Source organism: Chlorocebus sabaeus, chromosome 24 (genome assembly GCF_047675955.1).
Source record: "Chlorocebus sabaeus isolate Y175 chromosome 24, mChlSab1.0.hap1, whole genome shotgun sequence".
In the NCBI taxonomy this organism is placed as follows: Eukaryota; Metazoa; Chordata; class Mammalia; order Primates; family Cercopithecidae; genus Chlorocebus; species Chlorocebus sabaeus.
The window spans coordinates 64,677,834-64,705,061 of record NC_132927.1 but is presented as its reverse complement, the minus strand read 5'-3'; the positions used below and the strand labels follow the sequence as shown (position 1 = coordinate 64,705,061).

Below are 27,228 nucleotides of genomic sequence, written 5' to 3'. Positions count from 1 at the left end.
ATGCAAGGCTGGTTCAACATTCGCAAATCAATAAACATAATCCAGCATATAAACAGAACCAAAGACAAGAACCACATCATTATCTCAATAGATGCAGAAAAGGCTTTTGACAAAATTCAACAGCCCTTCATGCTAAAAACGCTCAATAAATTCGGTATTGATGGAACGTACCTCAAAATAATAAGAGCTATTTATGACAAACCCACAGCCAATATCATACTGAATGGGCAAAAACTGGAAAAATTCCCTTTGAAAACTGGCACAAGACAGGGATGCCCTCTCTCACCACTCCTATTCAACATAGTGTTGGAAGTTCTGGCTAGGGCAATCAGGCAAGAGAAAGAAATAAGGGTATTCAGTTAGGAAAAGAAGAAGTCAAATTGTCCCTCTTTGCAGATGACATGATTGTATATTTAGAAAACCCCATTGTCTCAGCCCAAAATCTCCTTAAGCTGATAAGCAACTTCAGCAAAGTCTCAGGATACAAAATTAATGTGCAAAAATCACAAGCATTCTTATACACCAGTAACAGACAAACAGAGAGCCAAATCATGAATGAACTTCCATTCACAATTGCTTCAAAGAGAATAAAATACCTAGGAATCCAACTTACAAGGGATGTAAAGGACCTCTTCAAGGAGAACTACAAACCACTGCTCAGTGAAATAAAAGAGGACACAAACAAATGGAAGAACATACCATGCTCATGGATAGGAAGAATCAATATCGTGAAAATGGCCATACTGCCCAAGGTCATTTACAGATTCAATGCCATCCCCATCAAGCTACCAATGACTTTCTTCACAGATTTGGAAAAAACTGCTTTAAAGTTCATATGGAACCAAAAAAGAGCCCGCATCTCCAAGACAATCCTAAGTCAAAGGAACAAGGCTGGAGGCATCACGCTACCTGACTTCAAACTATACTACAAGGCTACAGTAACCAAAACAGCATGGTACTGGTACCAAAACAGAGATATAGACCAACGGAACAGAACAGAGTCCTCAGAAATAATACCACACATCTACAGCCATCTGATCTTTGACAAACCTGAGACAAACAAGAAATGGGGAAAGGATTCCCTATTTAATAAATGGTGCTGGGAAAATTGGCTAGCCATAAGTAGAAAGCTGAAACTGGATCCTTTCCTTACTCCTCATACGAAAATTAATTCAAGATGGATTAGAGACTTAAATGTTAGACCTAATACCATAAAAATCCCAGAGGAAAACCTAGGTAGTACCATTCAGGACATAGGCATGGGCAAAGACTTCATGTCTAAAACACCAAAAGCAACGGCAGCAAAAGCCAAAATTGACAAATGGCATCTAATTAAACTAAAGAGCTTCTGCACAGCAAAAGAAACTACCATCAGAGTGAACAGGCAACCTACAGAATGGGAGAAAATTTTTGCAATCTACTCATCTGACAAAGGGCTAATATCCAGAACCTACAAAGAACTCAAACAAATTTACGAGAAAAAAACCAACAACCCCATCCAAAAGTGGGCAAAGGATATGAACAGACATTTCTCAAAAGAAGACATGCATACAGCCAACAGACACATGAAAAAATGCTCATCATCACTAGCCATCAGAGAAATGCAAATCAAAACCACAAGGAGATACCATCTCACACCAGTTAGAATGGTGATCATTCAAAAGTCAGGAAACAACAGGTGCTGGAGAGGATGTGGAGAAATAGGAACACTTTTACACTGTTGGTGGGATTGTAAACTAGTTCAACCATTATGGAAAACAGTATGGCGATTCCTCAAGGATCTAGAACTAGATGTACCATATGACCCAGCCATCCCATTACTGGGTATATACCCAAAGGATTATAAATCATGCTGCTATAAAGACACATGCACACGTATGTTTATTGCCGCACTATTCACAATAGCAAAGACTTGGAATCAACCCAAATGTCCATCAGTGACAGACTGGATTAAGAAAATGTGGCACATATACACCATGGAATACTATGCAGCCATAAAAAAGGATGAGTTTGTGTCCTTTGTAGGGACATGGATGCAGCTGGAAACCATCATTCTCAGCAAACTGTCTCAAGAACAGAAAACCAAACACCGCATGTTGTCACTCATAGGTGGGAAGTGAACAATGAGATCACTTGGACTCGGGAAGGGGAACATCACACACCGGGGCCTATCATGGGGAGGGGGGAGGGGGGAGGGATTGCATTGGGAGTTATACCTGATGTAAATGACGAGTTGATGGGTGCTGACGAGTTGATGGGTGCAGCACACCAACATGGCACAAGTATACATATGTAACAAACCTGTACGTTATGCACATGTACCCTAGAACTCAAAGTATAATAATAAAATAATAATAATAATAATAATAAATAAATTAAAAAAAAAAAAAAAAAAAGAGGCTCAGCACGGTGCCTCATGCTTGTAATCCCAGCACTTTTTGGGAAGCCAAGGTGGGTGAATCACTGGAGGTCAGGAATTTGAGACCAACCTGGCCAACATGGCGAGACCCCATCTCTACTAAAAATAAAAACATTAGCTGGGAGTCGGGGTGGGTGCCTGTAATCCCAGCTACTCGGGAGGCTGAGGCAGGAGAATTGTTTCAACCCAGGAAGTGGAGGTTGTAGTGAGCCAAGATCATGCCACTGCACTCCAGCCTGGGCAACAGAATGAGACTGTATCAGAAAAAAAACAAACAAGCAAAACAAAACAAAACAAAAAAACCACAGATTAAAAAGAGAAAAATTATATCATAATATCATCATTCCAAGAGATGCAAGAAAGCATCTCATAAAATTAATATCCATTGAGCAGAAAGGGGGAAAAAAAACTTCACAAACTAGGAATAGAACTTATTTAACCAGATGTTTGAAAGTATCACAAAAAACCTATAACTGGAGTCTGCAAACTATAACCTTCAGGCCAAATCTGACCCAATGTCTTCAGTTAATAAAGTTTCAGCAGAACACAGTTACGCCCAGTTATTTATGTACTGTCTATGTCCGCCTTCCAATGGCAGAGTAGTTGTGACAGAAACTATATGGCCCCCTGCCCTTTTAAAATATTAACTATCTGGATCTTCACAGGAAAAATTTGCTGACCCTAAACTATAGTAAACAAAGTCAGACTGTACCACTAATGAAGTACCATAGAAACATTTGCTTTAAAAAAATAAAAATACTATCTTACCTTTTGTAAGGTGTTAAAAAGTGACTTGGAATTATTTTTAGAATTGGCTCGCATTGCAGTTTTAGTTAATTTGAACTCTTTTTCACATCGTGCTAATTCCTTTTTGAGTTTCTCTCTTCGTTGTTGGTCTGCATCTAAAAGGGAAAACAAATCTTTCAAAATATGGAACAAAATAGAAAATTGTTTTTTTGGTCTTGTTAGAGTAATAAATGGAACATTTTTCTTGTAAAATGTTATGATATGCAAATAAAAATCCATATACTTTCCTATATGAAGAGTTACACATTTTAAAAATTATTTCACATGTACCTCTAGATATTAACTAACACATTTAATTTATAGAAATTCTAAATGGATTAACTATTTAAATAACACAAACAATGTAGTGAGATTTGTGTAGTTACCAAAAGAAAAAAAAAAAAGAATGCCAACAAGATATGACAAACCAGCTAAGCCTAAGGGCGTAAGAAAGCAATTCTTAGCAGTTATTCACAAAGATATGAAGGTTACAAATGCTTAACCATGTTATTTGTGACTATGTAATCACCAAATACATAAGTTTGTACTAGTCTACAGACTTATTCTCCAAATGAAATATTATTAATACCATCATATTCCATTAAAGTATTAAATTTATATGACTTCAAAAGGTGATGTTACATTTTAAAAACAGTGTGATCAGGGCAACTGACTTCTATTTCTCTTAACTGCTATTCATTTGGAAATACAAACAAAAAAGTGCTTTCATACTTTAGTGTGCTTTATGTCAGGCACTGACTAGTTATCAAAGACTAATCATTATATAAAGATTAAAAATAATGAAATGAAAGCTAGCCAAATTTCAGAATTAAGTAGAAGGTTCACTATCAGTAAAACGACTTGTCTTTTCATACAAAATTAAAAATCTATTGGAATTGATTCCAACTTAGTGGACAAGATAGTATCAAGTCTAAAATCACTTTTATTTGAATCACAATTTATAAAAATGTCTACAAGCTTAAAAAACTAAGGTAATTTATATGTACATATAGCTTTAGTATAATTGTTAAACAAGATTATAAGCATGTTAAAGTAAATAGGTCTATTTGTCATTTAAAATTATTGAAATATTACTTTAAGGCTATTCTATCCTTGAATACTTGCTTAATGAATGTATTAGCTAAATTATAATGCTTGTGGAGTGAATTAAATAGTACCTTCTCAGTTGGATCTGTTATCTTACTCATAGGTAAAATAAGTGAGTAAAAAAAGAAAAGAGTCCTCAGACAGTAACATTAGAAAAATGTTCTTTTGTATTGTCAAATCTACCTATTCATTTATAAGTAAAACTTCCTCACACCATCTATAAAAATCAACTCCAAATGAATCACATTCCTAAATTTAAGAGTTGAAACTATAAAATTCTTAAATTAGACAATCAAAATTGAAAGATGCTGGCTGGGCCCAGTGGCTCATGCCTGTAATCCCAGCACTTTGGGAGGCTGAGGTGGGCAGATCACTTGAGGTCAGGAGTGCAAAACCAACCTGGACAACACGGTAAAACCTCCTCTCTACTGAAAAAAGAAAAAAAATACAAAAATTAGCCGGGCATGATAGTGTGTGCCTGTAGTCCCAGCTACTTAGGAGGCTGAGGCAGGAGAATTGCTTGAAACCAGGAGGTGGAGGTTTCAGTGAGCTGAGATCGAGCCACTGCACTCCAGCCTGGGTGAGAAGAGTGAGATTCTATCTCAAAAGAAAAAAATTAAAAATGTTTACACTTTTTCAAAAGCCACACGTGTGACAAAAAAGCAAGTCACATATGGGGAAAATATATTTTCAAATCATGTATCTAATAAAGAACTTGTATTTAGAAAACAAAAATAACTTACAAATCAATAATAATAAGAAAACCCAATTTAAAAATAGGCAAAAGATTTAAATAGGTATTTCACCAAAGATATATAAATGGCCCATATGAACACAAAAGAAAATGCTCTACATCATTATGCTCAACACGGACAAATTAAAACCACAATGAGATACCACTTCAATCTCACTACAATAGCTATAGTTAAACAGGGTCAATAACAAGTGTTAGCAAGGATATACAGAAACTGAAACCCTAATATATTGGAGGTAGAATACAAATTGGTACAGCCACTTTAGAAAAGTTTGACAGTTTCTTAAAAAGTTAAACATAATATTACAATATGACCCAGCAATTCCACTCCCAGGTATATGCCCAAGAGAAATGAAAACATGTCCACACAAAAGACTTGTATATGGATGCTTGTAACAGCACTATTCATAATGGCCAGAAAAATACAAGCAATACAAATGTTCATCAATTGATTAACAGACAAAATGTGGCATTATTCATGTAACAATTCTATTTTGCAATGAAAAGAAATGACGTACTGACACAGGCTACAACACGGACAAATCTCTGAAAACCATTATGCAAAATGAAAAGACTAATGCAAAAGGTTATATAAATAATTCCATTTAAGTGAAATGTTCAGAAAAGGCAGATCTGTAGAGAAAGTAAGTAGGATACAACTAATATAGTTGTATAGATGCAGCTGGGAAATGCCTCTCCCACCAAGATGAGCTAAAATATTGAGTAAACCATCCCACTGAACAGAACTTTTGAGAGGAAATGCTGCAAATTGATAGAGAGTTGACACAGAGATCACGGTGAAGAGGGAGGAAGCTGGGAAACCTGCACAGAGTCGCTGAGAGCCAGAACTAGCTCCCGGTTCTAAGGAAGCGGTAAGTAAAGGAACTCTGGGATCCTAGCTACAAGAGATCCCACGACCCCCATAGCTATCTGAATTGGAGGGGGAACTGTCTGGAGATCAGCAGAGGCAGTGCTCAAACCTGAACAGAGCCCAGGATTCCTGACGCACAGTGCAGCTGTGGCAAAATGCGACCATAGGCACCCATCCCCCAAGGTCCTCCATTTTGCTCTGCGTGACTATAGCTCCTGCTGTCTGCCAGACCAAGAGAAAGCAAAGGTTGCCTTTTCTGGGAGACTGGGTCCATCTGAACTACATGCCCCCATTGCTTACTAGCCCTTCCCACGACCACTGCCTGGTTGCTCCCACAACAGCGTGCCCATAGCACAGCCTTCACTGCCCTACGTGATTGTTTTACTGGTGGTCTGGGAACAGTTTAGCTCCCCTGCACAGCTGTTGCTTCAACCTGAGGGGCTAGAGAACAAAATCATGGGCTGGCCCAGTCCCAATTCCCCAGGATTCAACTACACCACCCAGGGGTATAAAGCTGAGATCTGTGACCTGAGCTCGAGCAGAGCCAGAGCCCTCATGCTTAGAACACTGAGAAAAACATCGCGCAGGTTCATCATGTGATGGCATGGGAGTTGGGCATCCGCTACTCCGGAAGATGGATCTGGCAAGGGTGTGGTCTGTTAGCCAGCTACAGCCTCTTCCTCAGGGAGTCCTATGGTAGAGAATAACTGGAACAGCCCAATGATCTGGGTGCAGAAGTCTTGGGACAAGCCTAGCTGGTCAGGCTTGTTCCTGGGGCAGATGCTGGAATGCTGGAAAGAGACCCACCAGGTCAAGGGACCATGAGCTAGGCAGGCCCCACAGCCAACTGCTGGGTTAAAAAGCTCAAGCTGTGTGTGCCACACAAGCTGCACATCTGTGGTACCACTGCTATGCCTGGGGATCCCCCTTTTTCCTACTCCATCACAAAACCACAACAGACAAATCCCAAAACACGCTCTGACTCTGCCAAACTCAGAGGACCAATGAGTGTGCAGAAAGTTGTGGGTCCCCTGGTGACCTAACCTTCAGCTTGAACTGCCCCTAAGTGAGGGGGGAGTGCAGCTCACCAAAGCCCCCACTGGGGCTAATGAAATGCAGGTATGGCTCCAGTAATTGTAGGGGGCTCCACCAAGGCCTGAGAACAGACCTGGTGAGGGAGTCATCTTTCACTGCCCATCTTCCCTCTCCAGAACACTGCTGCTTACACACTGAAATACAAACAGGTACATGGCTGAGAGACTATGTGTTGGTCCTTACTTTTAAGTGCCATCTACTGGATCACAGCCTGAATTACACCACCAAATAAAAATGAATTTCTTCAACACATAATGCCTGTGAAACTCAATGCAGGAAACTAAGGAACCCATACAGAGCCTTAGCTTTCTGAAATCACCCAGAAATGAAGCCAATAAACTACACACCACATACATCACAGTCAAACTCTCAAGGGAAAAAAAAGAATATAGAAACAAAAGGCCCTAACCAAATGACAGTGAATTCAATAAAAAGAAAGAAAAGAAAGAAATATCAAGCCCCCTCAGATGAGAAGGTATTAGCACAAGAACTCCAGCAATTCAAAAAGTCAAAAGTCAAGAGTGTTTCCTTACCTCCAAAAGATCACACTGGCTCTCCAGCAGTGAATCCTAGCCAGATTGAAATGTCTGAAATAACAGACATAATTGCAGAATCTAGATGGTAAGGAGGCTCAACAAGATCCAAAAGAAAATTGAAATCCAATCCAAGGAAGCAAGAAAAATGATTCAAGAAATGAAAGACAACATAGCCATATTAAGAAAGAACCAAAATGAAGTTCTGGAATTGAAAAATTCACTATAGGAGTTTCACACTACAATTGAAAGCCTTATTAACAGACTAGACCAAGCTGATGAAACAATTTCAGAGTGTGAAAACCAGTCCTTTGAATCAACTCACTCAGAAATTAAAAAAAAAAAAAAAAAAAAAAATTTAAAAAATGAAGAAAGCCTCTGAAAAATACAGACCAAACCTATGACTCACTGACATGCATGAGAGAGGAGAGAATAAGCAACTTGGAAAACATATTAGAGGATATAATCCATGAAAATTTCCCCAATCTCGCTAGAGATGTCAACATACAAATTCAAGAAATTCAGAGAACCTTTGTGAAATACTATACAAAATGACCATCCCCAAGACACAGAGTCACCAGGTTTTCTAAGGTTAACGTGGAAAAAAAAAATCTTAAAGACAGCTAGAGAAAAAGGAACACCAATAACAGGCTAACAATGGACTCAGCAGAAATGTTACAAGCCAGAATAATTTGGTGACCTATTTTTAACCTTCTTAAAGAAAAAAAAAAGCCAGCCCCAAATTTTATATTCTGACAAACTAAGCTTCAGAAACAAAGAAGAAATAAAGTCTTTCCTGACAAGCAAAAGCTAAAGGAATTTGGTATACCTAGACCTAGTGTGTTAGGCTGTTCTTGAATTGCTATTAGAAATACCCAAGACTGGGTAATTTATAAGGAAAGAGGTTTAATTGGCTCATTATTCTGCAGGCTGTACTGGCAGTATAATGCCAGCATCTGCTTCAGGGGAGGCCATGTGAAGCTTCTGCTCATGGTGGAAGGCAAAGAGGGAATGTGCATTTCATATGGCAAGAATGAGAGGGGAAGGCAGTAGGGGCATACACTTTTAAACAACTATTTTAAACAATAGTAAGTGAGAACTTACTATTGCCACTTTGTTAGTTGATTTTGTTTTGCAATTGTTCTGTTCCTCTACTCTTCTCTTTGTTATTTTAAGCTTTTCTGGGAGTGATTTATTTTGATTCTTTTTTATGTGTCTATTAAGGTTTTTTCTTTCTTGTTAACCTATTTGACAGGGTCTCACTCTGTCGCCCAGTCTGGAGTGCAGTGGTGTGACCATGGCTCACTGCAGTCTCGACCTCCCTAGGCTCAGGTGATCTTCCCACCTCCGCCTCCTGAGTTGCTGGGACCACAGGTGCATATCACTATGCCCAGCAAATCTTTTGTATTTTTTGTAGAGACAAGGTTTTACCATGTTGCCCAGGCTAGTCTTGAACTCCTGGGCTCAAGTGATCTGCCTGCCTCAACTTGCCAAGGTGCTAGGATTACAAGCATGAGCCACCATGCCTGGCCAACTCGACACTTTTACTCCCTCTTCCAATACTTTGTATTCTTGTAATGAGAGTTATTTCTTTTTATACTGTGCATCCATTAAACTTTTGTGGTTATAGTTATTTTTAATATTGTTGTCTTTTAATTTTTCCATTATGTTTTTTTTAAAAAACAAAAATGTTAACTTTTATACATCTACATGTGGGCCCTGCAGAAAATCCTAAACGGGACCCAAACCATATGAAGTTCTCCTTTAAAGGAAAGTAATTATCTCAATATTTAATAAAACAGCATATATTAGAGTTTAACATAATTTATGCACCACGATTACAGTGTTATGTTATTATATTTACCAGAAAGACTTATGCTTTCATATTGCTGGTCAACATGTTTTTGTTTCAATTTGAAGAAATCCTTTGAACAATTCTTCAAAGTCAGGTCTAGTAGTGATGAACTTCCTCAGTTTTTGTTAGTTTAAGAAAGACTTTATCTCTTTTTCATTTTAAGAAGGAGTTTTGCTAAGTAAAATATTCTTGGCAATTTCTTTTTCTTTCAGTATTTTGACTATATCATCCCACCTTCTCTTGGTTTGCAAGGTTGCTGTGAGAAATTAGTTGATGATCTTGCATAGGATTCTGTATGTGATAAGTTGACTTTCTCATGCTACACTCAAAATTCTCCCTTTGTCTTTGATTTTTGACAATTTAATTACAATGTGTCTTGGAATAGACCTCTTTATGTTCAATCTATTTGGGATCCTTTGGGCTTTCTGAATCTAATCCATTTCCTTCCCTAGAGTTGGGAAGTTCTCCAGTCGTTATTTCTTTAAACAAACTTTCTGCCAGTCTCTCCTTCTGAAACTCCCACAGTATGCATGGTTTGCTTAATGATATACCCTATATCCCTAGGTTTTTTTCACTCTTTTTCAATTGTTTTTCTTCTCTGACTGAATAATTTCCAATTACCTGTCTTCAAGTTTTCTGATTGTTCTACCTTAACATGTCTGCAGTTAAAACCCTCTATTGTATTTTTCGTTTCCTTCAGCTTTATAATTTCTATTTGCTTCTTTAAAAATTTTCTTTGTTGAACTTATCAGTTTGTTCATGTATTGTTTCCTTGATCTCTTTGAGTTGTCTATCAGTGTTCTCTTGCCAAGCTTTTTCAAAACAATTATTTTGAATTTTTGTCAGGCAATTCATAGATCTCTATTTCTTGGGACTTGTTACTAGAAATTTATTGTGTTCCTTTGGTAGTGTCATGTTTCCTATATTTTTCTGTGTTCCACGTAGACCTGCATTTTTGTCTCTGCATTTGAAGAAGTACTCACCTTTTCCAGACTTTACGTACTGGCTTCAATAGGGAAATTATCCATCATATTACCTGTGGTGGGTATGAGCCCACCAGCTTAGTGGGGTGTGCATGAGTGTCAGGTCTGAAGATACGTAGGGGTGCTGGGTTTGAGCAGGTGTGTGTGGTGGTGCCAGTCTAAGATGGGAATGTGAAGGGTAAATTTGAATTTTAAACCCAAAAGTGTGGTTGAATAAGAGGATTAATACATATATTCAAGGTTTTTTTTAAAAAGGGGATAATTTTATTATATCTATTTTTTTTAAAAAATTAATACCAGTATGAAAATTTTGCAAAGCTTTCCTAATTAAAGTTGACACACAGTTAAGGAGGATTATTTGCTCTCATGACAATTAGGTAAAACCAACTTAATTCAAATGATCCAGATATTTAAAGCATGTAAACACTGAACCAGTTTTGTGCTAGAAAAAAGTTACTAATATGATACAGAAGAAAAAAATATAAAGCACAAAAATTAAAAATCTGGAAGGGTCCTTAGAAATCATCTAATTACCTTTCATTTCACAAAAAAGGAAGGTCAGAGGTAAAATGACTTGCCCATATAACTTGTATGTAGTGACCAAACTGGTCTTTAAAAATATGTAGTAAGCAGTCTCTACTCTTGCCTAACATGCCTTTTTTCCTCCTTTAAAATTATTTGAATCTAATTTTCCATAAAAAATGACAGCCTACACAAAGGTTTGTTGCAAACATAAAAAGAATAGAAAAGGGAGAATACAAAGTGTCAAGCACAAGGCCTGAGAAAGACACTGTGTTTGTAGCTATGAACTATAGCTGGTAGCTACTGTCTCCCCTACCTTCTATCTCCTTCAACTAAGAAGATATACAAGAAGAGGTGAGTTAACCATTCCTACTATTTGTGATCTTTCCTAGATTGCAACCAAAAGGCACTTCCCTATCTATGTTTTTATTCATTTATCATTTACCATGAACTAACCTTAGGTGAATATTTACTTTTTAATGTAGAAATGTTCTCAAACTCTACATAAATTAAAATATTAACTTAGAAAACTTAGAAACTTAGAAAACACTGAACTTAAAATTTATAACACTGATTTTTATATGATTAATAAGACAATCATAGGCTGTGACAGCCATGTTTTTAAAGTATACACTTTTAAAGTATACATTTCTTAACTGAAATCAAACAAAGCCTTCAAATGGTATTCTTCAGAAATTTTTAAACAGGGTTTTCAAATTTTCAGTCAGATGATTTGCTTAGTAAATATTTCTAAAAACGAAGATACTTGGTCAAAGGGTAGATATATAAGAATTCTATATATCCTGTATCAATATTATGGGTTTTCTTTTTCCTTTTTTTTTTTCTTGAGACAGGGTCTCACTCTGTCACCTAGGCTGGAGTGCAGTGGCATGATCATGGCTTACTGCAGCCTTGACCTCCCTGGCTCAAGTAATCCTTCCACCTTAGCCTCCTGAGTAGCTGCGACCAGAGTTGCATGCCACCACGTCCAGCTAATTTTTGTATTTTTTTGAAGAGACAGGGTTTCATCATGTTGCCTAGGCTACTCTAAAATGCCTGGGCTCAAGTGATCCACGTGCCTCTGTCTCCCAAAGTGCTGATTATAGGTGTGAGCCACTGTGCCTGGGTATTTTTGGATAATTTTGAAGTTAGAAATGCTTTCTCAAAAGGCAATGTGTTAACACCTTTTAGTATGGCTACTATTAAACAAATAGAAAAAAGCAAGTGTTGGGGAGGACGTGGGGAAATCTGAATACTTGAGCATCATTAGTTGTAATGTAAAATGGTGCAGCTGCTACAGAAAACAATGTCGTCACTGGGTGCAGTGGCTCACGCCTATAACCCCAGCACTTTGGGGGACTGAGGCAGATGGATCACTTGAGCTCAGGAGTTTGAGACAAGCCTGGGCAACATAGTAAAACCCTATCTCTACATAAAAAGACAATTACAGGCTGTGACAAAATTAGCTAGGCGTGATGGCGTGATTACAGGTGCACCTGTAATCCCACCTACTTGGGAGGCTGAGGTGGGAGGATTGCTTGAGCCCAGGAGGATTGCTTGCAGTGAGGTGAGATCACTCCACTGCATTTTAGCCCCAGGACAATAGAATGAGACCCCGTCTCAAAAAAAAAAAAAAGAAAAAGAAAAAGAAAATAGTATGCTTTCTCAAAAAATTAAAAATAGAATATATGATTTAGCAATTCCACTTCTGAATATACTCCCAAAATCTTTAAAAGGAGGGTCTTGAAGAGGTATTTGTATACTCATGTCCATAGCAGTATAGTTTATTCACCACAGCCAAAAGGTCAGTGTAACCCAAGTGTCCATCAACTGACGAATGCATAAATAAAATGTGGTATATATACAGAATGGAATTTTATTCAGCCTTAAAAAAGGAGATTCTGACTCATTACGATGTGGGTGAACCTTGAGGACATCATGCTAGGTGAAATAAGCCAGTCACAACAGAACAAACACTATATGATTCCACTTATATAAGGTACCTAAAATAGATTCATAGAGATTGTAAGTACAATGGTGACAGTAGTCAAATTCACAGAGATAAAAAGAATGTTGGTTTCCAGGGCCTATGGGAGGAAATTAATGTTTATGTGGCACAGGAATTTCAGTTTTGCAGTATAAAGAGAGTTCTGGAGATAGTGGTTATCATTGTACCACAATATTCATGTACTTAATATTGAACTGGACACTTAAAAATGGTTAAGACAGTAAATTTTATATTATGTATAGTTTATCTTAATTTCTTTTTAATTAAAATAATGTTAAAAATTACTTACACTTTACGCTGGTACTCATGCTTACTGGAACTGAGCAGTCTACTGCAGCTGAAAGAGAAAGTTAATAGTTTAATAATATTCTCAGTACTTATAAATGACAAATACCAAATGTGGAAATCACAAAATATTCCAGACCTTGCAGTTGTTTATTGTACTTCTAGAGATGGAAAACACAATACCCTTGATTAAAAATACACTGTTGGGATTAATAAATCATTCAATACTGCAGAAGAAAATACTAGTGAACTTGAAAACACAGCAATATAAACTATTCAGAATGAAACAGACTTAACATACTTATAATGTAGTCCCAAAACAAGCTTGGGGGAAAAAAAGCAAAATGGAAGACTTACACGGCCTGATTTCAAGACTTACTGTAATGCTACAATAATTAAGGCAGTGTGGTATGGGGCTTAAAGACATAGAGAGCAACAGAACCAAGGAGTTAAGTCCAGAAACAGACCCACATACATGGTCAACTGACTTTCAAAAAGTACTAGGACAATTAAATAGAGAAAAGATAACCTCTTCAACAAATGGAACTGGGAAATTTGGATATGAAGAGGTAAAAAAACAAAACAAACAAAAAACATCAAAACCCTTATATCATACCATATACAAAAATTAACTCAAAATGGATCACAAATTTAAATGTAAGGGCTAAAACTTTAAAACTTCTAGAAGAAAACATATTAAAAAAATCTGAGTGACCTAAGGTTAGGCAAATATTTCTTGAACAGATTATGAAAACAAGTATAAAAAAATAAAGATTTCACGATTTTCACACCACAAAATATTTTTCTTTTGATTCTTTTTAGCCATTTAAAAATATAAGCATCATAAAATATAAACAAATTTAAAAACTTTAGCTATTTAAATGAGAAAATAAAAATTTAAAAGACAGTCAAAAATTGGTGAGATTCAAATAAGGTCTGTAGTTAATGGGATTGCATCAATATTGATTTCCTGGTTTTGATAACTATACTACGGTTTTTAAGATTTTTAACATTAGGAGAAGAGCAGGGTAAAGGGTATATGGTAACTCTCTACACCATTTTTAAATGTTTCTGTAAGTCTAAAAAATTTTCCAGAATACAAATTTAAATAAGAAAATGAAAACACCAGCTACAGATTGGGAAAAAAAAAATCTGCAAAACATATATCTGATACAGAATCTGTATATAAAGAAACTCTCACAACTTAATACTAAAGAGACAACTCATTTTTAATAATGGGTAAAAGATTTGAATAGTCATTTCACCAAAGAAGATATACAGATGGGAAATAATAACATAGCATCACTAGAAATCAGGGAAATGCAAACTAAAACTGTGAAGTTATACTATTTCATAAACTAAAACTGTGAAGTTATACTATTTCATAGAATCGTTAAAAAAGGACCATCAACACCAAGGGTTGGTAAGGGTGCAGAAGTAATGGAAATAGAAATGGTATATTCCCTCTGGAAAACCGTAGTTTCTTATAAAAGTAAACTTATACTTAATATATTACCTCACAGTTCTACTCCTGACACATAACTTTACCCAAGTGAAATGTAAACACATCTTCCAAAATTGTATGTGAATGTTTATAGCAGCTTTACTCCTAATGGCCCAAAGTGAGTCAAAACAATCCAAATGTTTAACAAATCGTGAATCATAAACAAATTGTGGTCTATTCATTAAATGAAATACTCCTTAACAATACAAAAGAATAAATGGTGGTACATAGAACAGCATGATTAGTCTCAAGATCATTAAGCTAACTGAAAAAAGGCAGATCCAAAACAATACACGACTCCATTTCTATGAACTTATAGAAAAGGTAAAACTACAGGAGAGAGACCAGATCAGTGGTTGCCAGGGATTTGTCAGGAGGAGACTGACTACAAAGGACTAGGGGGAACTCTTTTGAGGTAATGGATTTTTTCTATATCAAGGGTCGGCAAATTTTTTCTACAACGGGCCAGGTAGTAAATGCTTCAGGCTTTGCAGGGTGATACAGTCTGTCACAAGTGGGCAACTCTGCTTTTTAGTGTAAAAGCTGCCACAGACAATATGTAAAAGATTGAAAATGACTGTTTGTCTGTGGATAACTAATTCTGAATTTCAAGTCACAAAATATTGTTTTTATTTATTGCTACCATTTAAAAATATGAACACCATTCTTAGTTCATGGGCTGTACAGAAACAGGTGGTAGAGGGTTTGGCCTGAACGGTGTAGTTAGCTGATTCCTGTTTTACAGCATGGTTGTAGTAGTATTTATACAAATGTGTTCATTTTTCAAAGTATTTACCTGTATACATTATAATCAATGCATTTTATAATGTAAGTTTTATCTCAATAAAGCTGATAAAAGAAAAAAAATTAAACAAAAATAGCTAGCATCTTCTTTGTGCAACTTCCATAGATGTGTAAACAAAAAAGCAGATTATAAATTTTTATATTAAAAGCAATATCTAACAAAATATTATTAGCAATAGAGATAAAATGAAATAAAATAGGCATTATATAGATTTCAAATATAGTTAACAAAAATGGGTGTGAATTTGCTAAGTACCTAGAGTCAATAATTTGTATCACACTAAACCAAACAAATACAAATCCTCTTATATATATATAAGGTTTTCATTTTTGCTATAGATGTATTTGAATGAGAAGTGAAGCTGGAGGTTTAAATTGAGTACAGAGAGTTCACATTTGCACATTTTTACCTTTGGCTGAAAGGATTTTATTATAGTGAACAGCCATGTGATTCTTGACCAGCTGGAGAGTGCTTAGTCTGAGAGAAGAGGAGTCAGTGCAAAAAGCTAAAAATTAAAACATAATCATTATATATTTAAAACTAATATAAAAATCATGAGATAAACAAGGTACTGATTATTTAACTCATTCTTATAAAATGTTCTGAAATTCAACCAGAGATATTGATATGACATTATGATGTGAATCTTTAATCTTGCACTGATAATGCCAATGAGCTATTGACCAATTTGGGTTCAAACCTTCCTGAGAATAAAATTTTACAAGCTTGAGAGTCTGAGGAAGAGATTCTAGGATATGACCTATTATTGCATTTAGAAAACTATTTCTTTTTGACAGCTCTCAATCTTGTAACTAAGAATGTTGAGCTGCTTGCTTAATTAGTTACCACTGTTAATACTTAAACAATCAATGGAGTTTCAGAAATTCAATGAATACCCAATTCCAAAACTCCACATATAAAAATTATATTCCGAGAAGCAAATTTCTAACTTAAACCTGAAAACAAGATCCACATATCAGTTTACTACATTCTTTTTGAAGTACTAAAACTATCTTATAACAAGCGTAATCGGAAAGAAATTCCATGACATGAAACTCCTTGGTCCTCATTCAAACCATTTAAAAGAAATCTTAGAAATAGTTAAGCACTTACATACAAGTATAAAATGTAAACGTAGGCAAAATTTTTTAAACATTAAGAAGTTTTTGAGAATACATGCAATATGGTTAAAAAAATTCAGCAGATAAAATGGCATATGGAGATTGAAAAATAAGAGACTTCTCTACCCTGACCTTTAGTCTCTCTTCCCAGAAATACACTATATTACTGTTTAAATGCATCCTTCCAGAGGCTCTGTGCATAATATAAGCCTATGCAATAATTACGAGCTTGATGCTACTACTAAAAATATTTACTGAATAAATGCCATTTACCATGCATTGTTCTAAACCCTTCATAAGTATAAACTTATCATTATTATCATCATTTATTCGAAGTGAAAACTGAGGCACAGAGATATGAGTTACATCTTCAAGGTTACACTGTTGATAAGGGATGCAGCTTCCATGTGACTCAAGGCAACCTCATACTTACAACCACCATACCTATACCAGCTCTATACATATATTCTTTAAAAGAAAGTTAGCAAACTTTACATATTGTTCTTTATCCTGATTTCTATGTACGTATATTTTAAATCTAGTTTTGACATTTTATTTAAAATTTATTTTTTTTAAGTTTATGATTATGGCTGTATATGTATGTATGTATCACACTGTAAGACAAATAAGTGAGGCAACTGAAAATGAGATCCTCCCAATACATTTGGAGGTAACAGCATCAAAGATTTTTCATGTAAATAGGGAAAATAAGGCTTTCAATTATTTTGCCTAAGGACATAGACTTATACTTCTAAGCTATAATTACAAAAATGTATTTTAAAACCTATCTTAAAAATTTACCTTGAAAGCTTTAAAATATAAAAATATCACAGCACCTAGAAATCCAGTTGGATAAAGAGGCCCATAGGCTTTTGCTCCTAATATGAAATGTATTATTCAAGTGCACTTTTTCTTGGCATAGCTTTTCCTTTTCAGTGCTTATGTCTTTAATACCTGCTACTTACCATTTTAACAAGGTAGGCATGCCTTAAATCAGGGTAGTTTCCTGGCAAAAGTAGAGCTGGGCTGCTGTAGCAGCTGGGAGCAGGAGACAGCCAAGTCCACATCCAGGGCACAATAATAGTTTGAAATCATAGACTCCAAAATTCTCTAATCTCAAGCATGCCTATATTTCATTAAAATTAATAATATGAAGTTCAAATATTCGTCAAATGAAATAATTTTTCCATCATGTCATATAATTTGCAAGTAAAGGAAACACTCAGACAATCTTTTAACAAAGTTACCATTTTAAGCACCTCACTTACCATTACTTTTGGTGCTCAAGTGTCCTTTAAATAGGCATGGTGGACCATATCTGGGAAGGACAGAGGTTGCTCTGACTTTTAACAAGAAAAAAAATCATAAATTAGGATAAATGAAACACAACTTTTACAAAAACAACAATATTCAATATTTTTTAAACAATAAATTTATCACAAAATAGTTTCTTTCCCAAAAGGTGATTGTGTTTTTAGTGGTAATCTCCAAAACAGGAAGTCTGAGTTATGGCATTAAACATAATTTAATATGCAAAATATAAATGCTATATCCCCCAAACAGAGACATTTTAAGAGGGTAAGATGGCTAGTTCACTATCAGGTGGGCTGTTAAAAGCTATAACAAGGAGGATACATACAAAGTCTAGAAGACATATGGATGACTAAATGTAGAAAAAAGAAGTATCAAGATAGGAGAACTAAAATCTAGGACCAGAGAACAAAGCTTGTCAGAATAGATTAAAACAGAAAAACAAAGTGAGGTCAGAATATCTATGAAGCTCTTTCTATGTCACAGGTGCAGGATGGAAAAAAAGTACTTAGGACAATAGAAGCCAAGGCAATGCCATCTGAACTGGGAAAAAAGATAGTCATGAAATGAGCATAGCTTTTACCAAGAAAGAAGGAGGGTAAGACCTAAACATAAGAAAAAATACCAACAAACTCTCAGAAAAACCTCATTTCTCCAGATAGAAAGAACTATGACTTTTTTCTTGTCCAGAATTTAATGCCTCTTCACCTGGAAATGACAACTCAACTTTCCTTTGGGCGACTGCTATTCCTTTACTCTTAGCCCAGGTGGTTCAAAGAGAGCTGACCTCACTGTCAGGGTTAGGCATAAAAGCCAAATCTGGACAGCTGCGTTGACAGCGTCAGCAATGCTATGTGATCCAAGTCCCGCCATGAGATACGCAATCCTGGGCCTTTGACTGGAACTATTAGGAAAGGTACTTCCATTTCACCGGGCTTGCTAAACCCAGTGAAGGGTCTAAGCAAGCCCTGTATTGCTGGTGGCCATCCCGAACCATATAAAGGAACCTGTCTGAGAATGAAGCCTACACAGTCAAGTGGAACCAAGATAGAGATTCCCTGGTGACATCATTTGAGTACCTGAGGCCAACCATGTTTGAAGCTCTACCTTACCTAGACTTTTCTTTATATTAGCCAAAAAAAAAATCACATTTTAGCTTAAACTAGTATGAGCTGATTTCTTCATTTGTAGTCAAAATGCTAATTTATTTAGTAGTAACCCTGCCAGGCAGTGCTCCAAGCACTTTACTGGTATAAATTCATTTAATCCTTACAATTCTCCCTACTTTATAGATGAGGGTAATTGAAGCACAGAGGTTAAACTCATAATTTGCCAAAGATTACACAAGATTGTGACAGATTTGGGATCTGAGCCCAAGCAGTCTGGTTCCTGGATCTTACTTATTACACTATCTTGACCAATATAAACTGCTCAGTACTTGAACCATGCTCTAAGCTACTAAATCATGTGAAACAGATCAAGAAGATATCTCAACTGTATGTAGTTTATTCCCTTCACATTCCATTCTATTGTATGTATGTTTCACTATAGGTCACAGAAAAAGGAAAAACAGGTATACCCAGAGAAGTGTGAAAGGATGAAAAGAGAATGAAAAAAGGTTGGAACCTAGTGATACTGCCTTGAATAGAAATGCTTCCCCACCCATCTGTAGGTGACAGTTGTGAACAAGGTGGTTAATATTTGGCCCCAGGAATCAAACCAGCTTCTCTTTAGCATAAGATGGTGATAAGAACAAACATAGAATTTAGATGTTCCTTGATGTCTATGTTCCCTTGTCTATTTACCATCAGATGTACACCAAGGCATATACTCATTGGTTTCTGATATTCCTACAGATAAATGTCATATTAAAAGTAACAGAATTAGGGCTGGGCACAACGGCTCATGCTTGTAATCCCAGCACTTTGGGAGACCAAGGCAGGCAGATCACTTAAGCTCAGGAGTTCAAGACCAGCCTGGACAACACGGTGAAACTCTAACTGTACAAAAAAAATACAAAATTAGCTGGGTGTGGTGGTGGGCGCCTGTAGTCCCAGCTACACAGGAGGCTGAGGTGGGAGGATGATTGAGTCCAGAAGGCTGCACTGCACTCCAGTCTGGGTAACAGAATAAGACCCTGTCTCAAAAAAAGAAAAAAAAAAAACCAAAAACCTAATAGAATTGATGGGAGAAATAGACAACTTAATTCATCTACCCTCTCACAGTTTCTGGGTCCTGCTTTGTGTCCTGTGTATAGGTCACGTTGTCCTGTTTTTGTTTTTGTTTTTTTGCATGACTTGTGATTTCTTTTTGTTGAAAAGTTAAAATTTTAGGTAATATATTGTAGCAACTCTAGATACAGAATCCTCTCCTGAGCTTGTTTCCATTGTTGTTCACTTGTTTGTTTAGTGACTTGGCTAAGCAATTCATCAGTCTATTTCCCATGGAATGGGAAGCCTCTGATACCACTCCTCAGTGATGAAGCTTTGGGCACGTGCACAATCACGCCTTCGCTAATGAGGTCTGAACCCCAGTCTTCGGGAGAAAGTCTCTTTCAAATTGTCCTTCCTTGAGTACTTTCCCTTAATTCTAGGTACAGTTTTCTTATATCTTTTTAATTAATTCATTAAATTTTTTAAATACTAGAGACAGGGTGTTGCTATGTTACCCAGGCTGTTTACAAACTCCTGGCCTCAGGTGATGCTCCTGCCTCAGCCTCCTAAAATGCTGAGATTACAGGCATGAGCTGACATACCCAGCCTCTTACATCTTATACTCTTTTATGAAAGTATAACAATTCTTTAACTTTTCCTTGTATAAACTAATGTATGGTTTCTATCTCCTGACTGGATCCAGAATGAGCCAAAGGGGCATGAAGAAGTAGCCTAAAAACCAAATGCCAAGGAAAAGAACATCATTCTCTAACTATTAGGACTAAGATCCTGTCAATGAGATCGAAGATCTTAGTGAGGAAATTCACGGGTATATGAGAGCAGCCCATTTTCCTACACAATTTGATTAAAATAGCCAGAAGAAAGTCCAGTGAGGAAAGATGAAAGTGTTTCTTGTGGCAGGGTTTCTCCGGAATCTACCATTGATAAGTGTCTCTATGAGATCAATAGATCAAAATAATTTTTTTTTTTTTTTGAGATGGAGTCTTGCTCTGTTGCCCAGGCTGGAGTGCAGTGGCATGATCTTGGCTCACCGCAACCTCCTCCTCCCAGGTTCAAGTGATTCTCCTGCCTCAGCCTCCCCAGTAGCTGGGACTACAGGCACATGCCACCATGCCTGGCTAATTTTTGTATTTTTTGGTAGAGACGGGGTTTAATTATGTTGCCCAGGCTGGTCTCGAACTCCAGACCTGAAACTCCCAGAGTGCTGGGAAAAAAATTTTTTTCAAGTTACTTTCAGTTACCTATACTAATAGGTTGCCTCCTCTCCTCCCCAAAGGTCATTGATATTAGAGTGAATGGCAATTTGTTATTACCAATCTTTTCTTCATCTTCCCCCATAGGAAGCTGGAAGCAACGCCTTATATATTACCTAGTCCAAGCCCCCATTTTATAAATAACTGAGGCCCAGGGATGTAGAGTGAGGTGAAGATGACCTAGTTAATAGGAAACAAAGATTACAAACAAGACTAACCGTTTTTCAGTCTGTTGCTCTATTATACCACCATTTAGAAGGTTTGCCTTGCAAAAGAATGTCTAAAACATGATTACAGTAAGAGCATGACAAAACATAATTTTTCTTTAGATATTTTAACATTTTATGCTCTGAAATAACTAAAAGCACCTTCTAATGAAATCTAAGAAATTTATTTTCAATTAAGTATTTTAGCTTTGTCTAAAATTATTTATGGTTTCCTATTAATAATAATTTACAGTATATGAAAGCTGACTGCCCCAGTTATTTGCTGATTACATTTTAAAAATTCAAAATTAATAACAATATTTGATATTATCATATATTATATCTTAAAAAGGAAGCTAACTAAATTGTGCAAGTTGTAAAAATATTAACTTTTACATTTGGCATGAACCCAATTTTTAAAATAATTCAAAAAACAAATACTGACAACTTACTAAATCTACTATACTCTAAATTTTACATATATCCTTTCCCCCTGCCCATCCCTACCATGGAATAGTAAGTAAACGCATTGGCTTCAGATTTTATATTTGTCACCTAGATTCAAATCCTGTTCTGCCACTGTGACCTTGGCAAATCATTTGTGATCTTTTGCTTTAGTTTCTTCACTATGAAATAAGGCTAATGCCTATCTAACAAGGCATTTTTGTACATTAAATGAGATAATTTGGAAATAGTTCCTAGTACATAGGGGTTTAATTTTAGTTTATGTGCAAAATTTCTTAATATCATAAAGCGTTTTGATTTGCTTTTTCTGACACCTAGGTTGGTAAAATGTCAGAACATACAGTTTGCTGATCAATGAATAGTTATCTCCTACAATCAGAGTAGCACTTATTTTGATCAATGACTACATAATAAAGGCAGACTCATTCAAAAAAAGACATCCAGGAATCATTTAGCAGTTTGGTTTAAAGGCAGTCTTTTAAATAGATAAAAACACTGTATTAGGAGGGGCGGGGAGTCTAAAGATTGCCTCATTTGACTCGAGGAAAGAATGCTACTGGTTCAGAAAGTGTGAAAATGCAAATTATTTGGTTTGGGCCGATTTGTAGAGATTTAAGGTTATATTTCCCCACCCCCCAACCTCACCCCATGATGTCCACCTGACTTAAGAAATCAGTAGAGAACAGGTGTATATAGTGATTACGGATTGCTGCTAAAACTGCAGTCCGCTGACCAGCAACACTGCATTACCTGGAAATTTATTATAAATGCAAAATCTCAGCCACCCCCAAGGGACCTACTGAATCATAATCTGCATTTTAACATGATTCTGAGGGGATTCCTATTTACATAAAGTTACAGAAGCCCTGGGTTACTCAATAAGCTTTGGGGGAGGTAGTTACTGAATGGGAGATTTCGTATTTACTGACCACTTAAAATGTGCCAGGATCTTCTCTATATTATCTGCATTTAATCTTCAAGAACTCCACGGCTTGAGTATTTGACCCTCATGTTCAAGAGATGAGAAAACCGAGGGTCGTCTCCATGGAGAGCAGAGGGGTTTGATTTGGGGCCCGGGGAGGTCTGACTCCAAAAACCAAACCTGGTTCCTCTGCCTGGGAGTTACCGAGGTTTTAACGGCTGCACGACCCTGAGTTCAGGAGACAGGGGCCCCTGGTGTCAGGGAGACAAATTAAAGGCAAAGAAGCAGACCTGCGAGGCTGGCAAGCAGTCTCTCCCTCTTCCTTTGCGCGGGCCCGGGCAGCTCTGGGCAACACTGGCGATTCAGCCAGGGGTAGGAAGCGCCCAAGGGGCGGCCTTGCACTCGGCTGCCCGGACCCGAGGCTGGGAGCGCCGGCTGGAGCAAGGGGCGAGGCGGCGGTAGCCCGTGACAGCTGCCCTTTACCTCTCCGGCTGCCATCCATGCTTAGTCCTCTTGCAGCCGCCGTAGGGACACGGGGGATCTCCTTCGGTCCTTCCCCTGGCCGGGCCCAGCCCCGGCAGTGGAGGACTGGAAAGTAAGAGCCTGCGGGGGCGGCAGCAGCAGGGAAACCGTCGCCAGGCCGGTTGCTAAGTGCTGGGTCCAGTGAGTCGCGATTATGACGTCACGGCGCAAGGGACGTGCGCTCCGCAGCCCCGCCCCGGGGGTGCCTGGTACTAGGAGGACAGTTGCGGACGGAGAGACCTGGCGGGGAAGGTGCTTCGACCCCCAGTCTGTTGCTCTGGGATCCTGCCAGTCTTCCGCAGAGCGACCTCCTGTCAGGATGCAAGTCACCAGCACCTGGCAGGCTCTGTCCCTGCGGGAAGAGCAGGGAGAGGAGGTGGACTCATCTGGCATCCACGTCCCCTGGGTCCTGGAGAAAAGTCAAACACAAATATTAGTTGAGATCAGGGTAACATTTAACCAGTTCCAAATAATTAAATTTCAAAGCAGTCCGTGAACCTTTGGATTAGTGAAAATCCTAGGAGTGAAAAAAATCTACATATTTACATCTTAATTCTTAACCTTAATAATAAGTTTGAATTTCCTTTCTGCTCACCAAGCTTCCCCCCTCCTGACCCTGCCTCCCTTTTATCGGAAGTTTCAATCCGTTTTTCTTTATAATGGAAGAGAGCTGCAACATGAATAAGGGGTTGATTTATTTATGGCTTTCTATAATTTGTTTAATTTTGAAGCAGTTACTTTGAATCCTTGGAAATAACATCAGAACAGGGTAGGAAGCATTCTGTCACGTAAGACTTCTCAGCCCAAATGTCCATTGACATTTTGGGCTGGTTGTATAATTCTCTGTTGTGGGGGTGCTGTCCCTATGAACTGCTTCGTAGCATCCCTAGCCTCTGCTCACTAGAAGCAAGTAGCTTCTCAGAAGCAGACCCCACCCACTCCACCTCCAATCCTGACAGTCGTAAATGTCTCCAGACATTGTGAAATATTCCCTGGGGGGCAAAATCGCAACTCTGTTGAGAACCACTGCCGTAATGAAAAGAATCCTGGTTTGGAAGCCAGATATGCAGAACTTAATTCTGAATTTTCTGCTACTTACCAGCTTGATCTTGAATTAGTTTCTAAAACTTTCTGAGCCTGAGTTTCCTCTTTTCTAAGGTAAATTGTGAAAGTCGGCAGAATTAAAATAGAGTCACATGTATTAAAAAAGAAAACCTGACAAGTGGAGCTGAGCAAGGCCATGAAGGAGAGTTCTCATGCAGGAATGCCTGATAATAAAAACTATCACAAAATACTGCAAAAACCACAACCTTGAGCGAAGACTCACTTTACCCAAAAAGATACTTCTATGAGGACATCTGCCCAGCAATTGTCTGTCCAACCTTGAACTGACGTCACCCTTGTTATTGATGCTTGGAGCTAAGGCTAATTACCTCAAAACAATTATGTATGTAATCCTCTCCTTTTTTTATTTTTTAAAAAACCTTCATTTTCCTTTAATTCCTTGAATATGCAAACAATTTGCCATGGCACACATATTCCCATTGCCCCATGCCCTTTCCTGGGTAAATGTCATTTTCTTCTGGAGATGTGAGGACTAAGCTCTGATTTTTTTATCTTGCCTAAATTCCTATCTAAGGGGTCTAGGGACTCCTGCCCTACAAACCATAAATTCTTATCAGATGAGTTTATTTGACTCTATATATCATGACTTACTTTCCAATCTGATTCTGGCACAACATTATGAGACAAGGAAAAAAAATCAAAACATTTAACCCCAAAATATATTTCCTTGCCATACCTTGAAACTGCCCTGCAAAGTCTCTTGTGGGGAAAAATCCACATTCTGTAGAGAATCTCTTTTCCCCTTTGTTTTCCTTCTTTCCTTTCCAAATCGAGGAGATAATCAACTGAGAGCCAGGCCTTTTAGGTGCCGACAAGACACATTTTAGAACCCGCTGTCTCTCTAAGGTCTGCTATCTGAGGGCCTCCTCTGCACAATAAAACTTGGTCTCCACAATCCTTTATCTTAACCCCAACATTTCCTTTCTATTGATCCCAGGTCTTCAGATAAACTCAACCAATTGTCATCCCGAAAATGTTTAAATTTACATATGCATTGAGTTGTCCCACCTTTCTGAACCAAACCAACGTATTTCTTAAACATATTTGATGGATGTCTCATGCCTCCCTAAAATGTATAAAACCAAGCTGCACCCCGACCACCTTGGGCACATGTTCTCAGGACCTCCTGAGGCCATGGTCATTCATATTTGGCTCAGAATAAATCTCTAAAAATATTTTACTGAGTTTGACTCTTTTCGTCAACAGTCTACCTCTCTGTTCCTTAGGATGAAAAAAATGATGCTACTAATTTTGTAGTTAAAAGAATTAACAGTGCCTGGCAAATAAAAGAATGTATTCAAAAAATGTTAGCTTTCTCTCTTCTAAGATTCCTATCTCAGCAGAGCTGGGTATCAGGGAATTCAGGCTTGAGGAAATAAGTCAGAAACCCTATAATAAGGAAGGAGAAATAAATCAGAAACCCGGTTATAGTAACACTTGAACCCCTGTTTTCCTAAAACCTAGGGTAGATAGACAATGATTCAAAATTGGAGGCATCTTGAAGTGTGTGTGCTGGCTCTGTGGCCCCAACAACAAGTCATTTGGAAGGATAGAGTGGCAGGGAGTCAGATGTTATGCAGTGTATTAGTTCATTCTCACATTGCTGTAAAGAACTACCTGAGACTGGGTAACTTATGAAGAAAAGAGATTTAATTGACTCACAGTTCCATAGGTTGTACAGGAAGCATGGCTCGGGAGGCCTCAGGAAACACAATCATGGCAGAAGGGCAAAGGGGAAGCAAGTAGCTTCTTCACATGGCACAGTAGGAAGGAGAGAGAGTGAACAAGGAAGTGATACACACGTTTAAACAAACAGACCTCATGAGAACTCAGTATCATGAGAATGCAAGGGGAAAATTCACTCCCATGATCCAATTACCTCTCACTAGGTACCTCCCCCAACATTGGGGATTGCAGTTCAACATGGAATTTGGAGGGGGACACAGAACCAAATCATATCATGCAGAGAAAAAACACTCCTTCCTAGGTACCCACTATTGCTTGAAATCCATTTCTAAGATCATGAAGACCTTTATTTCACTACCTGCAACTGCAGATACTTTGCATATAATAGTCCCCAGTAAGCATTTGTTGAATTGAATTAGAAATAAAGAACCCAAGGCAAACACCCTTGGAATAAGCAACACAGTGACCTGACTCAGGGAAGGTGACATCAGCTCCTCTTAGAAAAGTAGACTTTAGGATGACAAGTAGATTTTGTTTTCAAAGTAGAAAGGAGACTCCGTGATCTGGAGAGGGCAGCAGAATGGGAGAAATTTCTGAAGACCATATTGCCTGGTACCCAACTTTGTCTGAAGCCATCTATTTCATTATTTCTCTTTCAACATTTTGTTCCAATTATTTCAAGAATGTGTGCACAATAGGGTCTATTTCTCTCCAATTTTAGCAATGAACATATTATCCTAAGTGCAATTTAATTTGTCCTTTGCTGTGGCTCTATGTATGTAAACATGAGAGAAGATTCTTTCTGGTTGCTATTCCCAAGAAATAATTCATGATCATGGGTGATGGATACAGCTGGTTTGAGTTTATTACAGAGTGAGCTCCCAAGAAACATCCTTCTATTGGGGAAATCATCACC

General features: G+C 37.5%; 1 protein-coding gene across 7 annotated transcripts in view; it reads right to left on the bottom strand.

Annotated features, from left to right (window-relative positions):
- SPATA7 (spermatogenesis associated 7) overlaps positions 1-23,644 on the bottom strand; it is a 50,302-nt gene extending 26,658 nt beyond the window's left edge. Inside the window, exons 1-6 of one of the 7 annotated variants that reach the window (XM_073011238.1) lie at positions 23,463-23,639; positions 17,917-17,991; positions 17,614-17,774; positions 15,937-16,032; positions 13,223-13,270; positions 3,188-3,321 (exon numbers count right to left, since the gene is read on the bottom strand). In XM_073011238.1, coding sequence (XP_072867339.1) covers positions 3,188-3,321; positions 13,223-13,270; positions 15,937-15,973 — 219 coding nt within the window. In that variant the 5' untranslated portion in view covers positions 15,974-16,032; positions 17,614-17,774; positions 17,917-17,991; positions 23,463-23,639. The other 6 variants (XM_073011237.1, XM_007987512.3, XM_007987511.3 and 3 more) reach the window with 6 other exon arrangements.
- Between the last annotated feature and the right edge of the window lie 3,584 nt (positions 23,645-27,228).